This window comes from Echinops telfairi, unplaced genomic scaffold (genome assembly GCF_000313985.2).
Source record: "Echinops telfairi isolate 266 unplaced genomic scaffold, ASM31398v2 ScPeMD7_35;HRSCAF=133_1, whole genome shotgun sequence".
Taxonomy (NCBI): domain Eukaryota; kingdom Metazoa; phylum Chordata; class Mammalia; order Afrosoricida; family Tenrecidae; genus Echinops; species Echinops telfairi.
Genome location: NW_022103933.1, coordinates 877799 through 894677, shown reverse-complemented (window position 1 = coordinate 894677; position 16879 = coordinate 877799). Strand labels below are relative to the sequence as shown.

General features: G+C 41.6%; 1 protein-coding gene across 5 annotated transcripts in view; it reads right to left on the bottom strand.

Moving 5' to 3' along the window:
- EPN2 (epsin 2) overlaps positions 1-16879 on the bottom strand; it is a 114265-nt gene that overhangs the window by 51231 nt on the left and 46155 nt on the right. For all 5 annotated transcript variants that reach the window (XM_045290268.1, XM_045290271.1, XM_045290270.1 and 2 more), the window contains exon 2: positions 5079-5853. In XM_045290268.1, the coding sequence (XP_045146203.1) occupies positions 5079-5673 (595 nt within the window). In that variant the 5' untranslated portion in view covers positions 5674-5853. The remainder of the gene's footprint in view (positions 1-5078; positions 5854-16879) is intronic.

Below are 16879 nucleotides of genomic sequence, written 5' to 3'. Positions count from 1 at the left end.
ACAGTGTAAGATATGATAAAATAATAATTTATAAATTATCAATGGTTCATGGGGGACAGGGGAGTGGGAGGGAGGGGGAAAATAAGGAGCTGATACCAAGGACTCAAGTAGAAAGCAAATGTTTTGAGAATGATGATGGCAACATATGTACAAATGTGCTTGACACAATGGATGAATGAATGTATGGATTGTGATAAAAGTTGTATGAGTCCCCAATAAAATGATTTTTTTTTAAAAAGAAAGAAAATGATGGCAACATATGTACAAATGTGCCTGACACATGGATAGATGTATGGATTGTGATAAGAGCTGTAAGAGCCCCAATAAAATGATTTTTTTAAAGAGAAAAAAATTCTCATTGAACACACCAACAACTCCCAATTCACATCTCCCAGCTAGAATTATTTCCTGAGCTCCAAACTCACATCCAGGATCTTGTCCACACCTTCATTTGGATGTCCAGTGGGCACACAGACATAGTCAAATCTCAATGCCTGATTTCTACTCAAACTTGCTTCAATCACAGTCCTACTTTTACCTCTGAAAATGAACCAATAAAAACCCTATGGGTCACAACAGAATATTGTCTGACATACAAGTAGTCATAGTGCTAGAAGATGAGCCCCCTAATTTGGATGGTAATAAAAATGTACAGTAGCTTAACAATGGACTTGAGCACACCGAAAATCATCAAAGTGGTCTAAGACCGGGCAACCTTTTGTTCTATTGTCCATGGGATATCTGTGAGATAGAGCTAACTTGATAGCAACTAACAATATGACCACCTAACATACTATGCGTATTTTATTTATAAGTTTATGTCTCTTTGCCCATGAATATGTAAGCTCCATGGAGCTTTATGCTTAGCACGTGCATGGCACACAAAGGAATTCTATGAATAAGTTGAAGAAAGGAGCCCCCTGAAGCCATGCCCTGCAGACAGGCGTCAGAGGCAGAGGACTCCGAAAAGGCATGGTTTTGTGGGAATATGAGACCCAATATGAACTAGGGGCAGAGGCCGAAGATAAAGGTGGCTGAGGGCAACTGACCCCCACCTTTGTCCACCATGTCAAAGCCTCCAGCCGGACAACTGGGACTCAAAGAGGCTTTCTGAGAAACAGAGCATCCTCTTTAAAGATAACTCTAAGGGACAAAATGAAGGAAGTACCAGAATGAAGAGGTTAACAGCAAGGACATCAGCCAGAAGCCAGCACGGAACTAAGGCCATGGATCTAGAGATGACAGGAGAATTCTAAAGTCAGATCCCCAAGTGCCATTTGGGGGAATGTAGCACAGAGAGGACAAGTACAACATGTTGCAAGAGGGCACCCTCCCCAAGGTGACCATGGTCCCAGTCCCAAGCTGCTCTCCTGTGAGTACATCTATACCACATGAAGCCACATGTGAAGTCTAAGTCCCACTTCTCCTAATCTAGCCAGTTAGGACCCTTGTCTGTGGGACCCAAGATCTAGGTGTGCCCCTAACAGACATCCTGCATCCCTAAGTACATCTTCCAAATGATTGCTGTCATTCTGACTTTTCTGCACTATATTCCATGTCAAGGCAGGTCACTCAGTGTGTATCTATTATTATTTACTTAATTTACATCCAACATTTAGTTAGAAGTTCATAAGGACCAGAGGAAAAGCCTAGGCCAGGCTTTTCATATGGAAGCCAGCTATCATGTGGAAAAGCATGAGGTGCGCAGAGGAACACACATATTCAACCTGTCAAGGACAAAATCTGACATCAGGAAACAAATGTCCTCCAAACCTCCATATTTTCTCCATTAGAGAAAATAACCCTTAATTCATACTGCAGAACTGAGTAAGAAGAGAAATCTATGTGGGCTTATACTTGAAAAACTCCACAGATATGTGTGCACGTGAGATTAAGGTCCTGAAAAAGGAGTATGACCTTTGTCAGGGCCTCCTGCAGAACGCACAGGTAAGTGAGGCCTGGTAAGGAAAGCCGGGCTGTCTGCCTTCCAGGTCCGATTCTTAAAATGTGAATTTCCAACAGATGAGATGGCGGTCAAGGGAACTCAAAGCTAACCACTGAGATTCAACCAGACCTAAACCAGTCACTGGATGGGCAGAATATGGGAAAAATAAAGAACAGGTAGTTCTATGAACACGGGGAAACTGCCAGAACCATTCCCTGGGTATCTGGTGAGAACACTGGGATGGACGTCTGTGGGGAGGCTTTCAAACACGCTTTGACCATTTACATTCTTTACAGTGCAAAACTAGTCCTTGTTATGTTTCCTAAGGTCAATATAGAATAAGTCAAAACTCTCTAAACTGTTAAAGGGCATGCAGGAAAATACTCCAAAGCTAAATATAGTAATCAAGCAAATAACCAAGTCAAACAAGATATAATATTGAGGCTTAAATGAACAACTGTTTCCAAGATTGAGTGAGATAGCACCTTATCAGAGGCAGCCATTCAACAGAGCCCATTCTGTAAAAGTAGGAGATCAGAGCTCACCAGAGACCACATGCAGAACATGTGTTCTAGTAAGCGGCAGTGAAAGTCTGTTTCTAGTTTAACCTGCAGCAGCTGTAGGCTCTGACCAAGATACATTTTTAATTAGTCAAAATAGAAGGCCCTTTTTTAGTTACCCACGGAATTGGGTGTCTTCAAACAACTCAAGCTTAACTTGCAGTACAGCTAACTCTGTTAACCATGGTGATGGGGGTTTTAGGAAGGACACCAGATCACTGGGAAGCAAAACCATCTCATTTTATATTCAGAAGGCATTTATTACCGCAATAGGAATCTTGGCCTCCAAGGAGGATGCATCAAGGATCTATCTTCCGCTTGTCTAGTACGTGAAATTTAGAGCACATATCTGATTCAAGAAGTCGTGTGGTCTGATACACCACTGCCACATTTGTCTGAGCAGAGTGTAGACCCCACCAATTATTTAGGGCCCTAGGGCACCCTTTTTTAATCCAAGTAGCAGTTCTTCTACTGCCCATTCAGCAGAGGTTATAGCAGATGACATGTGACCAAGAATGAGGAGCTTAGTCAGAAAGTCTGTGGACCCAGAATGAGGAAGGTAGAGAGTTGGCTGTACTGGCCTGACACACACTCCCAGCAGGTTGCACACCATTTGGGGGGGGAAAAGCAAACCACCATCCCACCTTGGATAACATGGTCACAAGAGAGGCAAGGCTGGGATCAATCCCCATTTGGGTGGGCAGCTAACCCCAGGTGCTGCAGGAGAGGATGGTGCTGGCTCAGCCACTGCAGCTCCTCACTCTGACCCACTGGGGTACGTGTGCAGTGCTGGGGGCACAGTGAGATCTCAGGTGCTGTGGGCAAGGAAGAACACCCACACACCCACACCCACACACACACTAAGAGAAAGACAAAGAGAGAGAGAGACCATTAGAAGACCACAACAGTCTCTTCAAAGAGAGTGTATAGAGAGGACAGTCTTCTCTAATGCTTGCTGCCCTTACAACACCTAGGCAAAACCTACCTTCCGAAACGCACAGCTAGACTTTAGGTCTGAGGGGTCTAGGGCACCCTGAATTATAACCAGAGCAGCATCACAGGGCCCAAGGGAACCTCAGTAGGAGCTGTGACCACAAGTTCTTATCTAGACTCCAGACTGCTATACCAGGATACTCCACAAACTTCATGGCATGTGCTGCTACATTAGCTGCTTCTCTGTAGCCTCTGACAGATTTCTGAGAATAATGAGTGTGAAAGACATTTGAAGTGAAGAGGCACTCCACCTCACCATAGCCAAAGGGACTATGGAAGGAGGTGAGGGAGTGAAGGGAAAGTCATTGAGATAAATAAGACAATTTCACTTCTTAAAAATAAATCTTTATTCTTTGGTTCAACTTACAGGCGGGGGGGAGGGGATGTGGAGGATAAAATTAACTAGACATGGGACAAGAAAACATTAACTTTATAACAATTTACAATTCCTAGGGGCAAAAAAAAGTTTGACTTTAATATGCAAATCATCTACTTGAATCATTTCTCAAAATATCAGTGATCCCAGCATAATGTAAAATTGAAACGAGCCCCAAGCAGGAAGCATTAGTAAGTGCTCTGGTAATAGAACTTCTTTCTGAATAATTAAGCAGGGGCCAATAGGGCAAATTACAAACAACCTCCCTTAAAAAACTTTTTCCTGTTATATAAAGTCTTACTGACTCCAAAAATAAAGGGTGTGGGGAACTGCATTTTAGGTCAACTACATACTACGATTTAGCACTACTAAACCGCCCAGGTGGCTATGGACACTCATGCCCAGAGTACAGGTTGACTCTGGGAATTGAAGTAGGATTGCTTTCCATTTTTTTAATTGCTCTGAGTCAAGAGCCATGATGCTCAATGTACCTTACAGAAACTTGCTGTCAGTCCCTGAAATCTCTTCTGAATGCTGTTGAGCTAGGAAGAGGTCCAAAGAAATCTGACATGAAAGAAAAGAGAATAGACAGCACAGCTTACCCAATGCAGACCCAGCCATGCAACCACACCAGTAAGTGCTCTCATGTGCTGTTTAAAGAGGGACTTGAGGTTTTGGGGGTTCTTTGTTTTTCTTTTATGTTAGACAGAGAGACTTCTGCTGTCTATCCTCTGTGCTGTTGCAGTAAAATAAAATAGAGGCATTCAGGAGACCTGTAGCCCAATCATCAGAAAGACATTTAATACAAGATTAAAGAAGCAATATCATCAAGAAAGTAGTCATTTCTGCCTAGCTATCAAAATAGTTAATCCCCAGATGCTTACATAGCAAAGAGAGCCACTCTGATCCCTCCTCAGATCCCTCTATGCCAGTTCTGTGGCTCTTTACCATGGAGGGTACAAGCTCCTACCCACACATACTGAATCAGATCCACGATGCAGCCCAGGACGTTTGGAATTACCCAGCAAGCCCAGTAAATAGTATGAAGACCTTTTCATTACCATATCTTCATTTAGCGCAAGGGCTATGTTTCTAGACTCTCAAAGCTCTGCAGAGGTGCATCTCTCAGCCCAGAGTACTCTGTACCTGTGATCCTGTACGACTGTGGTGCTTAGTAAGGGGTAGGGACTTTACAAGTACTCACAGCCATGGTAAGAAGCCGGAGAGCCCCCAGCTTTGCCATACTCCTGTTCCGAGTAGCTGGTAGAGAGGTTGGGCTGGCTGGAGCCACGACCAAACGTAATCTGATTGCTGCCAGCGCCTGTGGCAACCTGGGCCATGCGCTCTTTGGTTTTGAGAGCCTGGGCCCTCTCAGCCTTCAGTCTTTCCTCATCCTTGAGGAGAGCCACCAGCTGCTTAGACTTCTCACGCACATTGATGCCCTGGTCCTTGCCATCCCTGTCAATGTACTGGAAGTCCTTCAGGGTCTGGATCGCAAAGATATTCTCACGGCACTGCTGTGCCACCCGCTCAGAGCCTGTCTTGATTAGGTAGTCCAACAGTGTGAGTGCTTTATACACATGTCGCCAGTTCTTGCCATGGTCATTGAGCCGCTTCCACACCATGCTCATGATCTCTGAGAAGGCCACGACATTGTAAGTGAGGTCTGCAATCTCTGTCATCAGGGAACTGGATGGGCCCCAGGGGTCGTTGGAGGTGGCTTCCCGGACTTTTATTTCAGCTTCTGAATAATTGTTCACAATGTTCTTCATCTGTCGTCTGATAGATGAAGTCGTCATTTTTATTTTCCCTACTCCAAATTTAAAGCCCTCCAAAACAAAATTACTTCTTGTATTCAGTAAACTCACAAAGGGGTTTAGACTACGAAGCGTCAGTTTCTGTAATTAACCTGGAGTTGGACCCCTGGACAATCATTTCTTCTGCTGGAACTGTGGACTTGTGAAACTGAAAGCCATGACCTAGAGAAAGAAAGAGAAATACTTTATTGTGACTTGAGATCCCTAGGCAGGAAAATAAGTGGGCTCAGACATCTTGGAGGACAGCAGGTTTTGAGGTATGAAAGAGACAGTTCTTTCAAAGTGAAGATTTACACTGAAGATTAAACTTTTGGAAGAAAAGAAGTAAACATCATTGACTATTGCTCTATTTCCAAAACACGTGTACTGATGATTTCTAGTGCCTGGAAATTAATCAGAACAATGGGAAAAGTCAATCTTGACATTTTAAGTTATACATGTATGGGCAAGAAAGCCTGTCACCTCAGGTACAGTAGTTCCTTGTTATCCTGGTTCCAGGACAGCTTCTACCCCAACTCTCACAAAGATATATCAAAATCTTTAGATGCTTAAATCGCATATAAAATGGTGCATTGTTTGTATATGACCTACACCTACATCTACACACATCAATCACCTCTAGATTACTTATACTTAATACACTCTGTCTTAGCCCTTGAGGGATTCTGACTTCTTTTTTCTCCCTGAATATTTTGATCCAGTTGGTCAAATCGGCAGACATGGAGTGAACAGAACGGAAAGTCACCTGTGGATCTTAACCACAAATACCTATCTATCTCTTTAAAAGTATTTATTATATTGGCTTTAGTCCACCATGCCCAGGGATTTTTTTCTTGAGCACCACTTTTCTCTGACCTGTCAGTTTAAGAATTTATAAAGATTCCTGACTGCCCTCTTAGAGCAACACTAAAGATCTCCACTTGGCTTCCAAAAGGTAATACAACTGTAAAATATCTGACCCAAGCTAATACAACCTCAAAAATAATTCAGTTCTAGTCTAGCCTTCTCACTCAGAGAACATTGAGACGCAAAGTTAAATACATGTTAACAAGTTCACCAAGGCCTATACAGCAAATATATTCACTCTTCTCTTCCTTTGATGTGAAACACTTCATGAGCAAGAATGTGGTCTATACATGGTCTTGCAAAGCTCTTTCCCCTATACTCAGTATATCCCAACTAGCATCTGGCCGCCACAGCTTTGCACTGAGTCTATGGACTGTATATGTTAGTGTTGGGTTTTATAGTGATACCCATAGGTATCACATTGGTAAGTTATTTGGGGGTTCTGGGAAAACTCAACAATTTTCCCATATAAATCAATGGTAATTGCAAGTTTGCTTTATGCCATTTCAACTTAGGAAAGGTTTCATGGAACCTCTATCGTTCTGGATAGCAGGAGGAACCTGTAATGAGAATGTTGGTATGCTGTGACAAATGTAACAAAGGTCACTGAACAATTTGAACACTCTCTGCTTTGAAATGCATTCCAACTCACTGTGACTTCATAGAACTGTGAGGAACTGCCTCCGTGTTCCCAAACTAGTTAGTCATCTTTCTGCACAAGCCTCATCTTCCCAGAACAATGTGTATAGAAATTCTTAAATAGAAATCTAACTTGCTATATAAACTCTTGTCCAAAACACAAAGAAATATAATAAATAAAATGGATTAACTAAAAATAAAAGAACCATTCCCTTTACATTAGCATCAAAAACTATCAAATAGTCATGTTGTTGTTTGTTGTTAGGTTCCACCAAGTTATTTTCTGACCCATATTGACCCTATACACAACACAACACAACCCTGGGCCATCCTCACCATTGTTCCTGTGCTTGAACCCAACTTTGCAGCCAGTGTCAATCCATGTCGCAGACGATCTTCCCCTTTTTAGCTGCTCCTCTACTTCACCAAGTATGATGTTCTTTCCAGAGGTGTCTTTCTTCAGACAACAAGTCCAAAGTAATTAAGGCGAAGCTTGTCATCCTTGTCTCTAAGAAGTACTATGGCCATGCTTCTTCCAAGACAGATCTGTTTGTACTTTTGGCTATCCATGGTCCTTCCAATATTCTTCACCTGTACAATCAAACCCATTGAGTCTTCTTCAGTCTTCTTTATTCAATGTACAACTTTCATAGTCAAATGAGATTGAAAATGCCAAGATTTAGGTCAGGCACACTCAATTCTCAAAATAAACTCCGCTTTTTACAACACAAAAGAGGTCTTGTGCAGATTACCTAATGCAATACTATTTTTAATCTCTTGACTGTTGCTTCCATGAGCATTGATTTTGGATCCAAGCAAGACAAAATCATTGACAACTTCAATCCTTTCTCCACGTAACCTGATATTTGTCCAGATGTGAAGATTTTGGTCTTTACATTGAGTAAATTCACACTGAAGGCTGCAATCCTCGATCTTCATCAGGAAATGCTTCAAGTCCTCACTTTCAGCAAGCAAGGTTGTGTTATCTATATTCGACTATCACAAGTTGCTAATAAGCCTTCCTCCAATGTTGACACTGAGCTCTTCTTCATATAATCCAGATTCAATGATGATCTGCTCAACATAGAGATTGAACTAGTATGATGAGAGGACACAACTCAGTCACACACCTTTCCTGACATTAGACCACGTGGTATTCCCTTGTTTTGTCTCTTGATCCAAGTACAGTTCCACAAGAGCACAGTGAGGTGTTCTGGAATTCCCATTCTTCTCAAGGATATCCATAGTTTGTTATGATCCACATTGTCAAATGATTTCGCATAGTCAATAAAACACAAGTAAACATCATTCTGATATTCTCTGCCTTCAGCCAAGATCTCTCAGACATCACCAATGATATCCTTTGTTCCACATCCTGTTCTGAATCCAACCTGAATCTTTTGGTAGCTCCTTGTCCATGTATTGCCGTAATTCTTCTTGGATGATCTTCAGCATGATTTTATTTGTACATACTATCAATGATGTGGTTCTATAATTTGAGCAGTCTGGTAGGTCACCTTTATTTAAAATAGATATAAATATGAATATCTTCCAGTAGTTGGTCAAATAGCTGTCTCTCACATTCCCTGGCATAGACAAGTGCTTCCAGTGCTTCACCAGCTTGTAGAAGCATTTCAATTGTATTTCATCCACTCCAGAGCCTTGTTGTTAGCTAATGTTTTCAGTACAGCTTGAACTTCTTTCTTCAGTACCATTGTTTTTTGCTCATATGCTAATTCCTGAAATGGTGGACTGCCGACGAATTCTTTCAGGTAAAGTAATTCTGATGCTTCTTATATCATTCAACATTTTGCCCATGGAATCTTTCAATATTGCAGCTCAAAGCTTGAATTTTTTTGAGTTCTTCTGGTTTAGGATATGCTGAGCATGTTCTTCCTTTCTTCTGTCTTTGCACATTTCATGATAATGTTTTACTTTGTCTTCTCAAGCTGCCCTTTGAAAATTTCTAATGAGTTCTTTGACTTCATCATTTCGTCCACTTGCCTTAGCTACTCTACAATTAAGAGCAAGTTTCATAGTCTCCTCTGACATCTACTTTGATCATTTCTTTTTAATGACATTTTGATTTCTTTATGAATGATATTCTTGATATCTTCCCACAGGTCAGCAGGTCTTCTGTCATTAGTGTTCAACGCAGCAAATCTGTTCTTAGCTGCTTCTCCATCATGTCTTCCCACAGAAGTTGTCCATTTTATTTGTGTGTATTCCATCTGGAAAAGTCCCTGTGTATAATCTTCTGCAGGCTCAAACATAAGAACACTTGTGATGAGGGCACAGGAGCGGACAGCATTTCATGCTTTTTTTACATATGGTATCTATGTATAACTCAACAGCACCTAGCAACATTATTCAGCCATACATAGGAAATGAAATATTGATAAAAGTTATAACATGGATGAACCACATTAGAAGTTACCAGGGCTTGGGTTGGGTGGGGGTGGTTGAAGTTAAAGGATATTACTTAATGCTTACAGGATGTTTTGAATAATGAAAAATTGGGAAGTGGATAGTAGTAATAGTTGCATTACCACTGTGAATGTAATTAATGCCACTAAATTTATCACATCAAAACGGCCAATTGTATGCTGTTATGTACAAGAGTATTTTGAAATTTTCATGGAAAAATTCTATTAACTTTCTATTTCATTTTCCTATGAGCTTTTTGAAGCTCTCTCATTTTTCATCACAATTAAATTGTCTTAAATGAGAAAACTGAGGCCCAGAGGACTATAGAGACTGCTAAAGGGTAGGTCTCACCCAAATAGAAAGCACGTGGCTCTAGTCACCACCCTGGACAGCCCGCTGTTCACAATTCACACGTCTGAACTCATGAGAGAAACACAGCCAAATAAATACAAGGCTCTCTCATTTAGCACTTATGAAAACCATCAAGTTAGTAAGTCAGCTGATTGAGACCCTTCAGCTGGGGCCAGGACCCTGCTTCCAGGGCTCACTTTAGCTCTAGAGCCTTGCCATCTAAAAGCTTGTGAGACCTGTGCCCATCCTACCTCCCTTCCCTTCATCTAAATCAATGGTTCTCAACCTTCCTTTAATACAGTTTCTCATGTTGTAGTGAGCCCCAACCATAAAATTATTTTTGTTGCTACTTCATAACTGTAATTTTGCTACTGTTATGAATCATAATATAAATATCTGATATGCAAGATGTATTTTCATTGCTACAAATTGAACATAATTAAAACATAGTGATTAATCACAAAAAAATATGTAATTATATTTTGTGAGATATTTATTTCTAATTACAAACAAGTCAAATTTTGTCTTGAAGCATGGTGTCACATGGGTAACAGTCTTAAGATAACAACAGTAAACTACATTGCTACGTTTTGCGACAATATGAGTAAAAATCCAACATCAGTGCAAAGGTTAAGATAGCTTCTTTCTCATCAGATCAGAAATTCTCAGGGCAGTCTTTGCAAGAGCACAAGGAAGATCATCTTCCACAAGTCTACTTCTGTATTTAGACTTGATAAATAACAAGCTGGAAAACCCTGTATCACAAAGATAAGTTCCTGGAAATGGAAGAAGGCGCAACACAGTCTCAGACAGAACAGGATATGTCTGCAAATACTTGATCCAGAATTTTGTAACTGCCATTGTAGAGAAATCAGTTCTCGCTGCATCACTGTTAATAAGTTCAATGAACTCCTCTTGTGCTGTCTCAGGAACATCTTCAACTTTGACTGTGAATGGGTTTCTGGCAAGTGCAAATGGGGTGTCAAGTAGGTTTGGAGAGTACAATGAAATTTCATCTGCAAGCATGTGCAAGTGTTCTTTCACATAAATTATCATTGTAATCCTTTTGTCTGGTTCAATGTCTTGTTCTTCAAAGAAAGCCGATAAGGTAAGCAACATGTAAATTTTATTTTGATCCAATTTTTTTGCAAAAGCTGAAGTTTCATTTGCAATGATCAGATCTTTTCAGACAAATCAAGGCATGTTGCATTCGGTCCTTGCAGTGATACATTTAACTCATTCAACATGGCAAAGATGGCAACCAAGTAAGATATTTTCTGCAGTTCACTTTTATCGCTGGAAAGTGCTTTGAACTGCGGTCTTACTTGTCCTCTCAACAACCATCTCACTTCAGTGTGAAATAGCAGAGCATGTCTAAGTTACCTTAGACAAATGCCAACAAGCAAGGAGGCAAGGAAAGGCATTAGATACAGTACTGATTGTACCTCTAGGCCCACCAATGCCATGCGTCCTCTGAATTTCTCAGGTGTATGAGCCAAGGTGGTCCTTTGTCACCAACATTAGAATAAGTGTTCGTGTCATGTGCATCGTATACCAGGAGAAGGAGAGATGATGCTCCCCTCAGTCACCTGCTAGGCACATATTATGTGTGGGAACACCATGCAGGGTCTCTTATACCAAACCTGCCCTCAGACTGGCTGCAGAGGGAGGCTGATCCACTTCAAAACTTCAGACACCTTCAGTCAAAGCTTGTGGTGATCCACGCTGGTAAAAGAGCCTCCATCAGCAGAGGACAAGTCGAGGAACAAGTCTGGTTCACTTGGAAACACAATTAGAATTCAAAAGCCAATAGAAAACTAAGAAACTGGTTGAAAATAGATGAAACAGAAACAAGGAAGAGGAAGACTATATAAAAAAAAAATGTTAAGGTGAGGGTGATATCCCTAGAGGCAAGAAGTTCATTAACATATGCTCCTAGACTCTGTGGAGCTGGATGGGGACATGCCTTCTCTCATGCTCACGTTAGATGGTGAGACGGTCTGTGGCCCGGAAGCACAAGTATATACATGTCAAAGCCTTTGTGTGCTTTTTTGCTTCTCTGGGAGCATAAGGGGGAAAGTCATGCTTTGAGAAAACATATAGCATGTCTGTCAGGGCTCAAATCTCTCTAGAAATCTGGGAAAATGGAAAGTTCAACTACCACGATCAGGGATCAATACCATTAGAGAATGGCAGTAATGGTCTTACATTCCCCAAGCCTAATGAATCTAGTCACACAATCAATATTGACTATTACAAGCAGTCATAATCAATAAATATTAATAAATAAATTGGGATGAAAATTTTCACATTAATATTTTGCAACCTCATCTAATATTACATATACTTAATTTTTCTAGAAGCAGATGACAGAGAACTCCAGAAAGGAGTACCCCCACGTTTCCTGCCATATCACACCAAGAGGGACAATTGCCCAGTCATCAGACCCTCCTATAAGAGCCTATTCAAAACTCAGAAATAGAAAAGCAAAGATCAAGCTCCCTAGGTGCCTAATAACAATGCAGGCTTTGCTGATACATAGAGGGATGGAGGGGGGTTGAGGGTTGGCAGGTGGAGAGAGAAATAATGAGATCAAGTTAAAACAGAAATGTCCTCTTGTTACACAGCAGGATACAGGGGGTTGCCCCTCCCTATGCCTGAAGGCCCCCATTGAGGAGGTTGGAAGACAATCAAGCCACCTATAAAGACTTTAACTATTCAAGCCCCCCAAGCCAGGTGGGCAACACAAACTAGGCCCAGATGGACTTAATTTAGCCAATGGGGTCAAACAATACCTTCAACCACACCTCCCCAGCCACAGGTTTAAATATCTTAGTGGTGGGACAGTCAGCCCTCTGTTCTCTGCCTTCTCCCTTTGACCCTTGCTCCTGTGCTGTGGTTTCTCTGGCCTCAGGTCACCATGTGTGGGTGAGGAGTTCCACGAGGTTGCCCATGTTCAGTGGTGAGCACCAGTGTGCTTACACGCGATTTGGCACGCTTCCCCCAAATAGCATGTACTCTTTGAGACTGTAAAACCTGCAACAACTTTTGACTTATAAAAACCCACTTGGATCACAAACCAGGCTTTAGCATGGATTCTTTCTCATGTGAAGCCAAGAACCGAGGTATTTCCCACATGAGAAATCTAACACTCTCATTAACTGAACTTGAATATCTCTGTGACAGTGGCTTCTTGTAGGTTACAGAACTTAAATTTTATATCAATATTCAAAAAGGAAGGAGACCTGGTGGAGTGGTTACGTGTTGGACTGCTAACTGCAAGATTAGCCGCAACAAGGGAGGAAGACAGGGCTTTCTATCCCAGTAAAGAGTTACAATCTCAGAAACTCAGACAGTTCTACCCTGTCCTAAAGGGTCACTGTGAGTCGGCATCGACTCACTGGCAGTGAGTTTGGTTTTTGTTTTATCCAAAAAGTAATACAAAACTATAGATAACCTAGAGAAGAATTGGAATTCTAAAACACCTAATTTTGCTCATGTGGAACCTGAGTAAACCACATGTGTAAACACAACAAGGGAATATTGCATAGTTTAAAATCCAGAAAGCTGTGCATCAGGGTTGTTTGTAGCCTCTCACCATACTTATTCAATCTGTATGCTGAAATAACACTGGCCAACACACATTTTGGTGTCTTAAACGTTAGGCTTGTTTCTGGGTATAATTGACCTGATTATAAGCCATATCCCACTCTTTACTTGGCTTGCTCATAAAAAAAAAAATCAGGATATTTTAATGTAGTATTAGCTAGACTGAGATAAAAATAAACGTTGGCTTTATTTAAAGTAGTTGATGTTGAACTAGATCAGGCGTCCTCAAACTATGGCCCGCGGGCCACATACAGCCCGCCAAGGACATTTATCCGGCCCACCGGGTATTTTTGCCCCATTTGTTTTTTACTTCAAAATATGTGCAGTGTGCATAGGAATTTGTTCATAGTTTTTTAAAAACTATAGTCTGGCCCTCCAATGGGTCTGAGGGAGAGTGAACTGGCCCCCTGCTTAAAAAGTTTGAGGACCGCTGCACTAGATATTTGGATCAAGTTATACTTCACACTGTGTCCTTTGATACAAAGACATATTTGAAGAGTGCAAATTACAGGAATTTGGAACTCCTCTCCCCCAAGTATCAGTTCAGCTTTATTAGGAATGGAATAACAGGCAGTTCCAGGGTGTTATCTTTGAAAGGGTCCACAAATAAAAGTTACTGTGCAATAAATAGAGAGCTCGGTTGGCACAGTGGATTATCTGCTTGGCTGCTAACCACAAGGTCAGCTATTCGAAGCCACCAGGAGCTCTGAAAAAGAAAGATGAGGCTTCCTGCTCCCATAAAGATGTGCAACTTCAGAAGCCCACAAAAGTTCTGTTCTGTCCGACAGGGTCACTATGTGTCACAAGTGGCTGAATGGTAGTGTGTTTGGTACAGTAAATAGAGAATCAAATGTTCTGAAACCCAAAATGGGTCTGTCAGGGTTCACACTCCTTTATTAAAATGTTTCGGTCTTGTTATAAGATGGCACAATGTCTCCACTTGTGCACAGAAATTCTTAAAAGAAAAACTAGAATTTTTTTTATATAAAGAAGCTTGGAGTCAACCTCACTTCTGAAACATTTAAAATGAATTATCCATTGACTTCTATATTTTAAAATGTTTTCTGAAATGTTCTTGCTTAGTTTGAGGAAGAAAACTTTAGAACTTCAAAATATTTATAAAAATTTCTATGAAGGCTTATATTTTCAACACTCTAAATTGCCCTCACACCTTCCATATATGTGCCTTTTCAATCCCCCCCTTCCCCACGTCTCAAACTGTGTTCTGGCTTTGCAGTATCCAACTTGTAGTCTATATATATTGCACAGCCTCCCATACCAAACAGAAAATTCACTGCCATCCAATCGATTCTAACTCACAATGGCCCTATATGACAAACTACCCATTTGGGTTTCCAAGTCTTTAAATATTTTAACCCACTGACCTTATGATTGGCAGCACGATGTGTAACCAACAAGCCACCATGGGTCTGTTAGGTAGCAGAACAGAAACTAAGGGTTGTCCCTCTACATGCCAAGGCCTCCCTACCCCCCTTAAAGGAAGTTGGAAGGCGTTAACGGTTAGAGGGCATGCACAAATTCAGGTGTTGAGACAGAAAGCCAGTACACGTGGGAGGGCCTCAATCTAGGTCAGGTGGGTTTGATTCAGTCAATGGGGTCTCTCAGCGGAGGGCCCTGAAAAAGCCATAATTGGGAACCCACCTCCCTCCTTTTCCAGCTGCAGTGGTGTGGTTTCTTTGGCCTCAGGTCTCCACGTGTGGGTGTAAAATGCCCTGAGGGTGCCTGTGTAAGACCTGAAACTTCTTTATAAAAATTCATTTGGATCACAAACCAGCCTTAGGTGTGAATTCTTTCTCTTGGAAAGCCAAGGACCAAGGCATTTCTCAACCGAGAAACCTAACAGGTAGCTTCCCTTCACTCACTACCAGCTAGTTGATGCTGACTCAGTGACCGCATAGGATGAAGTAAACCTGCCCCTGTGAGTTCTAAGAGTGTAACTAATTATGGGAGTAGAAAGCCTCCTCTTTCTCCCTCAGAATGACTGGTGATTTAAAAATGCTAACCTTGTGGATCGCAGCCAAACTCCTGACCGTGACACCACCAGGGCACAGCTTCCACTGGAAGTCCTTAAAAACCTAATTCTTTTGCAAACATTTCTTACCTTTTTTGTCTTATAATTTGTGGGTCTAAAGTCTTCCCATATTTAAAAGTAGGATGATGAATTAATAATTAGCAAAACTTAATAGCTGGAAATATAGTGGAATACCAGAACTAAAAACTAAAGCCAATATCGTCTAACCAAAGCAATTTCCGAATCAGCATCCCAAATAATCTCAGGAACAGTCCCAAAAAGCAAGACACTAGGAAAAAAATTTTGGTTGTTGGGCTGTGATCAGAGAAGCTGCACTATATGAAAAAGAACATGGCATCATGATTAGAGGAAGGCTTAATAACCTGAAATATGCAGGTGACACAACCTTGATTGCTGAAAGTAAGGAGGTACTTGAAGCACTTGCTGATACAGATAAAGGATTACAGCCTTCAATATAGATGTGGCGAGGGAGCAAGATGGCAACCGTGTAGCACACATGGGAAGGACTCTGTTAGAGGGGCTACGGAGAGGGATTCTCCCAGACCACAGGATTCTCAGCAGAAAAATAAGTTGACACATTTATTAAAATAAAAGAGCAACAACGTCTGCCAATAGCCAGGCAATGAGCAGATTCTTCATCTCTCCCCACCGATTTTGCCAGTTCAGACCTAGCTAGGGTGGCGGAGCCGCTGAGCTGCAGGGACATAGCTCTAAAAGCACAAAATAGGTTTGGCTCTCAGCCCAAGCCAAGGGAGCTGCCATCTGATAACCTCACAGCCTTAACTCCCAATAACAGGGATAGCCCAGCCTACCAGGCCATAACTCTACAGGGCAGCCTGGAGCAGGTGTAAATAGTGAATACACTAACTCTCCACACAGGCTGGGGGATCTCCACCCCCAGTTAGCAAAACTAACCCCTCTTCCCTGAGGTACAGCTCTGTACAGTACCCCATCTTATGATACCGCTGAGCCCCGCCCCCATTAAAAAAACAAACAAACAACACAGCCATTCCCAGGCTTTTCTTTTTTCTTCAACTTCTTAGGGTAGCAGTTAACACATACCAGGTCCATTAACAGGGTATTAGCATAACAATACAAGTAGAAGCTGCAATAGCAGTTTCACAGCACAGAGGCATTTGAGACAAAGACTAAAAGTTCCTGGATAGGACAGGCTGGATGAACAATCTAGAGGAGAAAACAACGGAACTGTCCGTTGGTGGGTGGGGGGACATGGGAGAGGGGAGGTGGGGGGAAGGGAAGAGG